Here is a 12,176-nt window from a genome sequence, read left to right as displayed (position 1 = left end):
TTGTTATACAGGGTTATTTATGCAATTAATTATACAATATTTCATATTCTGTAATTTTTCTGAAAGTCCTGTTTTGAAAACAGTATGTATTAATGGGTGAATAAAGCAAGTACCAACAATATACTGATGTTTCTTCCTTTAATTATACAGCCTCTCTTTCTTTCTCTCTAATCTACACTAGTTTCTTGTTATATGATAAAGAGAAAAACTATTTAGAAAAATCAAATAAAAATTCTTACTGAAGAAATGACAAGGGACCAGGAGTTGTGGTGATTTGTTGTACCTGAGAAAACCCATGAAGCTAAGTAAAATCACAGTCATCCATACATACAGGCATGTCCATTGCAGGTGTGCTGGTGCCATGTAAAATGCACTCACACTGGTCCCACATAAGATGCACTTGTGCTGCATAAACGCACCCAATCAGTGACACATAAAGAAGCACCCAGCATACTCTGTTGAGTGGCTCACATTAGGAAGAGCATCCAGCCATAGAAACCATGCCAAAACAGGAAATTAGAGTATGGACAGCTCCCTGGCTGGCCAGCTCCTGTCAAACCGTCCAACCCATGCCAGCATGAATGATGATGATGGTGATGATCAATGCTGATGGACATATTCATTCATTGATCTCCTATGTGTGTGTATATGTATGTAAATATGTCTAGAGATGACTGCCTAGATAAGTAGGTGTGAATATGAATCCTTTCTTAGATGTGTGTGTGTATGCAAAAGTATTCAATCAAATCAGGTTAGATATAGGCTTGTGTGTCACATAGCAGCACATCACCGTATCCACCACTTACCAGTATTTGCTTGGGTCATCCTGAGCAACTCTTCAACCAGTGTTCCAGTAAGATACTTCCTCATCTGCCATGACCATGAAGCATGTAACAAATGCAATCCATGCAATTAAATCCTTGGGATTTCTTGCAATAATACACAGACTTCCTTTCATTGATTACATACTCTTTTTCATTTGTAGTTTCGATCCCTGAAAACTACTCATTTCTTTGCAAATGTATTACTTGATATGCTTACTTTAGTCTACAGTCCATGTTATATTAAACTTATCACACACAAACATCCATATATTACACTATGTAACATGATTTTTGTCCTTGGGCAATAACTTATTTTCTATTTGCTTACCCCTAGAAGGTATGAAAGATGGCTAATATTTCCTTGAAATTTTGCTTTTATTACATTTATTCAAACCCCCAAAGAATCCCTCTCAATATATGGCTGTGATGCTCCCCCACTACTCCTGTTCATGATCAGAAATGCACATATTGTTTAGCCCCTTGTGGGCAGTAAAGAAATAGATGTAGTAGGATGCAAATAAACACAAAAGCACACACAGTTGTATGATACATACTATAGGCTTCTTTCAATTTCTGTCAACCAAATCCACTGACAAGGCTTTGGTTGGCCTGAAGCTATATTAGAAGATGCTTGCCCAAAGTGTCATGCAGTGGGACTGAACCTGGAACCATGTAATTGGGAAGCAAGCCTCTTACCACACAGCCATGCCTGCTCCTATATTTTAAATAAGTTTCAATAACTGGTCAGCTTAAGCCTCTTATTTCTTTATTGCCCACAAGGGGACAAACAAATGGATTAAGTCGATTACATTGACCCCAGTGCATAACTGGTACTTAATTTATCAACCCTGAAAGGATGAAAGGCAAAGTCTACTTTGGCGGAATTTGAACTCAGAACGTAGCAACAGACAAAATTCCTCTAAGCATTTCACCTAGCGTGCTAACGATTCTGCCAGCTCGCTGCTTTCTTACCACATGCTTGCCCCTATATTCTAAATATATTTTAAATAAGTTTCAATATAAACTAGTCAGCTTATTGGAAAATTTTTTTTTAAATCAGAAGTTTAAATTATGAAAATATCTGTTTTTAGCAAAATGAAATGACAAACTGAAACTTTTATCTTTTTTTTAATAAACTGGACAGTTTTTTTTATTTTAATTAAAAATTAATATTTTGTTGTTTTTACTTCTTTTGTTATTAATTTTTATTTTCTTCAAAACAATATCATCATCAAGATATCTTCTGTTCTTCTGAATAATATGTGACAGTCTATTTGTTCAAATTCATTATCTCATATTTTTAACCAGCTGTTAGAATAATGATCTTTTGCATCTGCTAAAAATCCAATGTTAATAAGGTTAGTGATGAATTGTACCCATTTCTTCTGTAATTTACTGTAACCCAGACATTTCAAAGAGATCATGATTCTTGTAAAGTGTTCATAGTTGTGTGGGTTCCTATATACAGCAAAGAAATACATTTGTAAAAATCTTTTGTATGTATTTTTATATGCATATAAGACAAGGTATAAATAATGGTCTTTGCATATTCACTTATTCTTTCACATTTGACTTACAGCTGTCTCTGATAAGCATTATATGTTCACTCTTTGATGTGTTTACTCAATTGGTCCATTGATTAGCTTCCAAAGGAGATGACAAAGGAATACACTAGTTGTGAAATGTTTTGTCATCAAGGACTTATCCAACCCATGCAAACATGGAAAAGAAAACAAAAAGTACAATGGCTATGATGGCAATTCTGTTACTCCACAGAGCACTTGTCATTGAGATACATATGGATTTAATAGATTGTTGTCCATTTTATTGGGGTTCATAAATAGAATATAATGAGAAAGCCAGTATATGGTTACTCAATCTCCTAGAAGTAGCAGCTCTGATGACTCTTCTTTCTGCTAATTCTCATCCATTTGCCATTGTCATTACCTCCATGTAAGAAGTGTTTCTAAACCAGTAGCTTCTTTCTTCAAACAGCTATCTTATAATGCTCTCCTCCTTATTTTCTTGGTAAATATGATTGCAATTCCTTCAAATTTTGCATTGATCATTTTATGATTCTTAAGACAGTTTCTCATTACTTTCCCCTCCCCCATTTTCTTTTGTAACTTCCAACATACTAATTGGTTGTTTAACCCTTTACCATTTAACCAGTCATGTCTGGCCAAAATATTCTATTTGTTTTATGCTCAAACTGGCAAAATGCAGTTTCATACACCAACCCTACAATGACATACTAAAAGTAAACAATATCAAAATCTTTTTGCTATGAGATAATGCATGATCATCACAAAACAATGTGAAGAAATAAGCATTATATTTGACAAACTAATCTGTATGCTAAAGGGTTTTATTTCTGTTTTATTCCAGGTTGCTTTCTGTCTTATTAGAAGTGGCAATCAATAAAAAAGAATTCTCTAAATCCCACCCCATAGTATTAAAAAGACTAGAGAAGGACACATTGGATAAATTAGTTCTTGATACGAGGGGCGTTCAATAAGTAATGCCCCTGACCCACTTGCAGTTGTTTGATCTAGCTGAAATTTTGCGTGTGCTATTATTTATATCTCTATAGAGTAGGTGGCAAATTACAGCTCTGAACTAATTGGGGTTTCTGATTTACAGGTGTTTGAACTGAGTCAAGTGTGAAATGGAGCCTGTTGAGTGTCGAGTAGTGATCTGGTTTTTGTATTTGAAAGGACGCACACCACGGGAGACTTTTGATGAAATGAAAGTAACTTATGGTAATGATGCCCCATCATATGACCATGTAAAACGCTGGCATCGTGAATTCAAACATGGTCGGAACTCGGTGGAAACAGCTCCCAGATCTGGTCGCCCCACTTCTGCAATTGATGAGGCATCTGTCCGTCAAGTTGAGGCTGCCATTTTGGAAGATCGACGAATAACTATTCGCCAAATAGCCCACGAGGTCAAGATTAGTACTGGGTCTGTGGAAACTATCATTCATGACCATTTGCATATGCAAAAGGTGTCTGCCAGATGGATTCCCAGGTTGCTCACACCTTTCCAGAAGCAAGAATGCGTCGAGTGCTCGAGGATGAATTTGGAGATGTGCCAAGAAGATGAGTCAAAATTTTTCAAAAGACTGATTACACAGGATGAAACCTGGGTCCATCACTATGATCCAGAGACCAAAGCCCAGTCAATGCAGTGGAAGCACCGTGACTCACCTCCTCCAAAGAAGGCAAGGGTGCAGCCCTCCGCTGGCAAGGTCATGCTCACAGTCTTCTGGGATCAGGACGGAGTATTGATAACAGATTTCCTGGCAAAGGGTGCCACAATTACAGGAGCCTATTATGCTTCACTTTTGAGGAAATTAAGAGAAACTATCAAAATCAAGAGGCGGGGCAAGATCAGCAAAGACATCCTCCTCCTACAGGACAACGCTCCGGTCCACAACTCGCTTGTCGCCAGATCAGAAGCACAGGCGTGTGGTTATGAACTCCTCCCCCATCCCCCCACTCTCCTGACCTTGCACCCTCTGATTTTCACCTCTTCCCAGCCATGAAGTTGTTTTTGAAAGGAAAGCGTTTCCCAGATGATGCAGCCTTGATTTCTGAAGTCACGTCGTGGTTGGAGGACCAAGTTGGGTCTTCTAAAAAAAACGGTCTCCAGAGCTGCATCAAGCGATGGGAGAAATGCATAACTCTGGGTGGTTCCTATGTAGAGAAAGACTAATAACTGTGCAAAGTTTTGTTGCTCTACTGCTATGGGAAGTGGGTCAGGGGCATTACTTATTGAACGCCCCTCGTATTCCTAAAATCTACTGGATATTCCTGACTGCAGTGCCTTATTAATCATGGGTCTGCTTCACTCAGGGCTAAAAGATAATGACAATTCTTTGGTAAATAAGCAGAAATAGACATGACCAGAAGAAGATATATCATAGTCAGGCCAAAAGACAACGAAATTATATTTGTAGTAAAACAAGATAAGGCATGTCTAGATGTAGACAAAACATGGTCAGGCTAATAAACAACAAGTCTGTAATGAAACCGGGTGGGATTATATCTTAGTAGAGTCATAATATAGATGGAACAAGAGATTTGTGACTCACACCTAGTCATTTGACTGATTACATACCTTTGTGATAAAAGACTACATTTTGTTTAGTCTTAGTTTGACCTTGAACAAAGCAATAAAATGCTGTATATTGTGAGACAAGTGCTAGATGAAACTTATGGTCATTACCGTAGGAAAGTATTTTAACTGCACCTTTGATCACCCCTATTCATTCTTAACAAAATATTTTTTTACATACTTTTGTAAATGACAGAATCTTTGATTAACTTCTGGAGTGAGAACAATCTGCATAGACTTTGTTAATTGAAAACCCAAAAAGTTTAGCATCATTCTGAAACTGCGAAGGTATCTTTTTTGGATTTTAATGTCATTTTGCATTATCTGAAAAAAAAAAAAGAAAAATGAATATATAAATAAATAAAGTAATGGCTTGAAAATGTCAGTGATATTACAGCAATATTTGTGTGTTAATGAGGCTTTGGATGATGACTATAAGTGAAGTGGAGTAAATTTGTGTGTGACATCTGTTGGGTAATTTACTGATCAGGTTTTATACATTAAAGATTTCTGTTGTTGGACTGCAATCATGCCAGAGCACAACACTCAATAGTTTTATTTAATTATATCAACCTTAGTACTTATTTCAGTCTGTAGTTATTTTATTAATCACAATATGAGACAATGCAGACAACAATGCTAATTTCTATTAAGCTTGTTGTAAACAGGCATGGACACAAAAACAAACACACACATATATACACAAAAACATACATACATACATATATACATACATATGTATATATATATATATATATATATATATATATATATAATATATATATATATATATATATATATATATAATATATATATATATATATATATACACACACACACACATATCTTTTATCTTTTTTGTTTTATGTGTTTCAGTATTAGACTGCAGCCATACTGGAGCATGCCTTCAAGAATTTTATTCAAATGATCCAACCCCAGTACTTATCTTTTTCATCTGGTACTTATTCTATTGGTCTCTTTTGCTGAACCACAAAGTTACCAGGATATAACTACACCAACACTGGTTGTCAAGCAATGGTGAGGGACAAATACAGACATACAAAAACACACGTGTGCACACACACACACACACACACACACACACCACACACACTCACACACACACACACAGAATCACACATACACACATGCACACTCACACACACACACACATACATATATATACGACAGGCTTCTTTGAGTTCCCATCTACTAAGTCCACTCACAAGGCTTTGGTTGAACCAAGGCTATAGTAGAAGACACCTGTCCAAGGTGTCACACAGTGGGACTGAACTTGGAACCATGCAGTTGGGTAGCAAATTCCTTACCACATAGCTACACCTGCACTTATACACAACAACGTGTGTAAATTGATTACTATCGGATAGTTCCAATTAAATAAGTCCAGAAGTTAGGTTAAATATACATACATGCATAAATACCATGAATTCCCATTCTACAAACTGGCTAACAATTTCATGAATACTTTACCGGGCAACACTGGGTAGTAAGTCTCGTTTTATATAAAAATAATGGTTTAGCAAACAACAACACATACCTAGTTTTGTCAATCAAATCCCACTCACAAAATAATGACCAGTCTGAGACCATAGTGACTCACTTCTGACTGAACCTAGAACTACATAGTACTTAACTACACAGCCATTCCTGAACCCATTAAGTTTGTGATATAAGGAAAAAAAGAGGTTCACATATATCTATGTGTGTGTGTGTCTTTGTGTCTGTGTTTGTTCCTCACCACCATCATCACCACCTGTCAACCGGTGCTGGTGTGTTTAGATCCTCGTAACTTAGCAACGCAGCAAAAGAGAACAATAGAATAAGAACTGCCCACTTTTATTCATTTCCACATCTAAGCTACTCAACTCTCATCATTTTTATTGTATCAGAATATACATAAACATGTATAATTTGTGTGTGTAGAGAGAGAGAGAGAAATATATATTTATATCTATAGACATGTATATGTGTAGATATACATATCTACAGATACACATACAAACACATACATGTACGCACACACCCATTTTAGTTTTAGTCTTATTTCATCCCTCTCTTCATGGAGCAATGTGCAAGGAGAGATCGCCATTTAGTGCAGTTCCATGCCATATCATGAACTTGCTCTTATACCAGGCCATTATCTGCCTGATCCTCCTCAATTAGGTATTACAGGTCTGTTTCACCTCCTGTAGTCCTTCCCTAGATCCCAATTGAGAGAAGATTTCACTGATTTCTTCACAGACAGGTATAGCACATGGCTAAGCTTCATGCACTGTCTCACAGTGATAGTATTCTATAAGTTACTCAGCCCCGCCTTTCCATCACTTCTTCATTTGTGATGTGGTCACACCAACAAATATTCAGTGTGCCTCTCAAGCAACATCTACAGAAAACATCTGCAGTTGCATAGATTCTGCTAGTCTCAGCAACAGCAGCTCAAAGCTTAGTCTTCAAATCAACAATAAAATAATGAAAGTGATGGTTATTGGTGAGTAACAGCAGCAACAAATCAGCTGAAAAGGTAGATACTGGAGATCATTGGTTCAAACCAAGGTAATAACAATGTGTGAAGGTGCATAGCTTAGTGATTAGGGTATTTGGTTCATGATTGCAAGATCACAAGTTCGATTCCCTGTGGTGCGTTGTGTCCACGAGCAAGACACTTTATTTCACTCAGCTGGCAAAAATGAGTGGTACTTGTAGTGCAAAGGATCAGCCATCTCACACTCTGTGTCACACTGAATCTCAGAGAATTACATTAAGGGTACACGTGTCTGTGGAGTGCTCAGCCACATGCATGTTAATTTCGCGAGCAGGCAGTTCCATTGATTGGATCAACTGGAACCCTTGTCATCATAAGCAATGGAGTGCCAATAACTATGAAAGGAATGAATTCTACTTCTTACAGAACTAAAACGAATGGGCCAATTAAATCGGCGCATATAGAAAGGAAAGATCCCCAGACTACTTAACACATGTAGAACTGCATTCAGTGATTGATGGCAGCTGTCATCACTTATTCAGAGGAGTTAACAGAAGTCAGAAGAACGCATGCAATGAACCCAAATAATATTTTCCTTGCCTTAAGAGAAACACCATGACTGTGGTGGGGGTGGTAGCGACGGTGCTGTTAATTACTTAATCTGTATGTGTAAAAGACCTTTAAAATGTGACCATCTCATTTTCTCATATATCAGAAACTAAGCTGCATTGTCCAGTATACCCAGCATTATTTAAACCAGTAGAGTTTTATTTGAGCTAACTTTATTACATGAAAAATGTTAATTTCCTTACTTACACGAGATTCATAACAAGTGAGTGGTGAAGAATATTTGTGAGACGTTGCATCTTCTGGAGTTGGAAATAACCTGCAATAGTAACAACACAAAAGAATTGTGGCTGTGTCAGAAGCATTGTTCTTTGTTGCAATACTTTCTGAACAAAGTTCTGATCACTTTAGAAATAGAATACAATACATCGTATTCTCTAATTTCAAGAATGCTAAAACTCTAGAGATGTTTATGTGTACCTGAAATATCTCAGAAATAGAATATCTCAATAATGCTAAAACTCTAGAGATGTTTGTGTGTACCCGAAATATCTCAGAAATAGTATATTTTATCTTAATTTATTTTTGCATATTTATTTTCATACTTACCTTCAACAGGGCAGTACAAATTTTTGTGATTTTTGGACCTCTATTTAAATGATTAAACACAATTTTTGTTTGTTATTTCTTGACGAAAAATAAAGCGTGGCTTCCATGACGTCAACCATATGCACACATACAGAATACACACACGTATAATGAATGTCATGTGGTGTCAATCAACACAAACACACGTCCACTATCTGTGACATATACACACACATAGTTTTCAACTCTCTAAGAAAAACGGCGACTTTTTGACGTAAACAATATTTTAATCATTTAGAAATATTTTTAACTGAATGTGATTTCATTATCCGGAGTTCGTTAATTTTCGTAATTTTTTATTTATTTATTTACTTTTGTTTTAAAGTGAAAGAGAGGAGAAGGAAGGTGAAAGATGTATGTGCGTGTATATGAAATGGACGTGTGTGTGAAAGAGAGAGAGAGAGAGAGTATGAGAGAGAAAAAGAGAGAGAGTGAGTGAAGGGGTGTGTTCTTATGTATACGTACATACATCATTACATACTCGTACATCTTTTTTGTATGTACGTGTGCATGTGTGCGTGTGTGAGAGACAGAGAGTGAGTGAACGTGTGTGTTCTCATATGTGTAAGTGGTACACACTCTCTCTCTCCCTCTCTCATACATACGTCCATTTCATATACACGTTCATACATCTTTCACTTTCTCTCTTTCACTTTAAAACAAAAGTAACAGGTGACTTTCAAGATAAAAATTGTTTTAAAAAAAGGCTTCTACTGATGTAAATTGATTACTATTGCTTGGATAGTTCCAATTAAATAAGTCCAGAAGTTAGGTTAAATATATATATATGCATAAGTACCATTCTACAAACTGGCAAACAATTCCGTGAATACTTTACCGGGCAACACTGGGTAGTAAGTCTAGTTTTATATAAAAATAATGGTTTAGCAAACAATAACTGATAGTTCTATAAAGATTCTATTGACTGACTATAGGTGCAGCCTACACCTCCATGTCTATTATACCAGCTCCAGAACTCCACTGGTAGCTGACACGTATTAGGCATATTAGGGAATGTACTGTAGATATACAGGGGTTGGACAAAATAATGGAAACACCTTAAAATTTCAAACAAATTAATTTTAATATGAGGTAGGACTGCCTTTGGCAGTAGTTACAGCTTGAATTCTACGAGGTATGGACTCATACAAAGTTTGAATTGTTTCCAAAGGAATTTTTGTCCATTCTTCAGCTAGAACAGTCTCCAGTTCTTGTAGTGATGATGGTGGAGGCTATCGACTCTTTATTTGTTTTTCTAAAATGCACCATAAATGTTCAATGATATTGAGATCTGGGTGCTGTAGTGGCCAGATAAGATGTTCAACTTCACTAGAATGTTCCTCGTGCCATTTAGTAACCACTTTAGCAGTGTGAATTGGTGCATTATCATCCTGAAAGATTGCGTTTCCCTCCAGAAACAGTTCCACAACCATAGGATGAATTTGATCAGATAAATGCTTAAACAGTCTTCACTATTAATTCTGCCATGAAGCGAAACCATTGGGCCGGCGAATTTCCAAGATACAGCCCCCCCACCCAAATCATCACAGATCCTCCACCATGTTTAACAGTTGGAAGTAGGCAGTCTGGGTCAAATGCTTCTTTTGGCTGTCTCCACACGTATACTCGGCCGATGGTCGGAAATAAGGTAAAGGATGACTCGTCCAAGAAAATAAGATTCTTCTACTGCTCTAGGGACCAATTCTATAGGTTTTTTTACTCCACTCTAAACGCTTTGCAACGTTTGTTTTTGAAAGCAGCGGTCTTCTGATTGCAGCCCTCCCGTGAAATCCGACTTTGTGCAGCCCGCGGCGAACAGTTTTTGTGGAAACTGGGTTCTCGAGGTGGTTATTAAGCTCTGAAGTAATTTTGGGAGCAGTACGCTTGTGATCCTTTCTAACAATTCGCGTCAGAGTCCGACGGTCCCTATCTGAAAGTTTTGGTTTTCTGTCGTTGTTTTGTTTCGACGAGGAGGTTTTTCCTTCTTTCTCAAAAGCTGTCATTACTTTCGAGACAGTACTTCTTGATACACCAAACATTTCGGCTGCTTTCGTTACGCAAGAGCCTGCCATCCGAGCACCAACAGTTTGACCTCTTTGAAAGTTCGATAGATCTGTCATTTTAAGGAATTTTAATTACCTTTTTCTGATGGTATTTGAAAAGAAACAGCAATTTTAGCAAAACATATTAAGCAACATTAATAATAAATTTAAAAAAAAAAACATAAAAATAAACAAGCTTTTGACGGTTTTATAGATATTTCAAAATTATGATGCTATGATGCTAGATGTTTCCATTATTTTGTCCAACCCCCGTATAAGACAGCTGTTGGTACGATGGCGGTGAGTGCGCAGAACCATTAGCACATTGAGCAAAATGCTTTGCGGCATTTCGTCCATCTTTACGTTCTGAGTTCAAATTCCACCGGAGTCAAATGACTGAAACAAGTAAAAGAGAGTTTTCAAAATGAGGCAAAATTCACAGTAAGATGGAAAATAATGTTTATTTTTGTATGCTTCTATTTTATTTATATTTGAAAAGTTTTCTCCGTTTTTTTCTTTAATTGCAAAGTCTTCGATGTTATCGTTAAAATGAATCTTACGTAAATTCTCTGCTTCTATACTTAGTAGAGATAAGGCATTACGAATATTATTTTAACAAGTTCAAAGTGATTTTTTTTTTCATGTCGTAACCCATTTTCTTTACTGTGGTGTCCCCATCCCTTGACAACCCAAGCACGTGCTTATTTTGCTTAATTGGTTAATACACCGGCTGCAGAGCACTGACATATTTAAACCCTTTTGTTACCAACCCGGCTGAAACCGGCTCTGGCTCTGTAGTACAAATGTCTTGTTTTCATAAGTTTTGAATTTAAGTCTTCCACCAAACCTTAGTCACAATTTATGTTCCTAACACTAGCTTCATGATAACCAAGTTATTTTACTAAATTCTTTGTTATATCTAAAATAATTTAGAGAAACATAGAACATCTCAAAATAAATACAGTAACGAAAGGGAACACGTACGCACTAATCAGCATTTTCCTGATATGAAATACAATAAAAATGTAATCAAACTCTTACCATTCAACATAACCTGCTTTCTTCTCCAGACACTCATAATTCTGAGACCATTTACGTAGAATATTTTCAATGAAATCACCTAAAAAATTAAAAAAAAAGTAATATATAAAGTTGATGGAATGCCCAAAATTTGAGTGTATATTCTTGCACTCGAAATCATATTCCTCTATGATTTACTCTTTTACTTTCTTTTTTAATCTTTTGCTTGTTTCAGTCATTTGACTGCAGCCATGCTGGAGCACCACCTTTTAGTCGAGCAAATCGACCCCAGGACTTATTCTTTGTAAGCCTAGTACTTATTCTATCGGTCTGTTTTGTCGAGTCGCTAAGTTACGGGGACGTAAACACACCAGCATCGGTTGTCAAGCGATGTTGGAGGGACAAACACAGACACACTGACATATACACACGCACACATACATATATAAT

The 12,176-nt window shown here is 36.6% G+C and overlaps 1 protein-coding gene across 3 annotated transcripts in view; it reads right to left on the bottom strand.

Moving 5' to 3' along the window:
• Nucleotides 1-1,985: 1,985 nt before the first annotated feature.
• LOC118763665 (opioid growth factor receptor-like protein 1) overlaps nucleotides 1,986-12,176 on the bottom strand; it is a 34,591-nt gene continuing 24,400 nt past the window's right edge. For 2 of the 3 annotated variants that reach the window (XM_036503418.1, XM_036503417.1), the window contains exons 4-7: nucleotides 11,748-11,826; nucleotides 8,266-8,335; nucleotides 5,128-5,270; nucleotides 1,986-2,282 (exon numbers count right to left, since the gene is read on the bottom strand). In XM_036503418.1, coding sequence (XP_036359311.1) covers nucleotides 2,117-2,282; nucleotides 5,128-5,270; nucleotides 8,266-8,335; nucleotides 11,748-11,826 — 458 coding nt within the window. In that variant the 3' untranslated portion in view covers nucleotides 1,986-2,116. Of the gene's footprint in view, nucleotides 2,283-3,304; nucleotides 3,327-4,620; nucleotides 4,687-5,127; nucleotides 5,271-8,265; nucleotides 8,336-11,747; nucleotides 11,827-12,176 lie in introns of those variants that run through there. The other variant, XR_004999432.1, reaches the window with a different exon arrangement.

This window comes from Octopus sinensis, linkage group LG5 (genome assembly GCF_006345805.1).
Source record: "Octopus sinensis linkage group LG5, ASM634580v1, whole genome shotgun sequence".
Taxonomy (NCBI): Eukaryota; Metazoa; Mollusca; class Cephalopoda; order Octopoda; family Octopodidae; genus Octopus; species Octopus sinensis.
The sequence above is the reverse complement of the archived record's forward strand: the minus strand, read 5'-3'. Positions and strand labels throughout refer to the sequence as shown.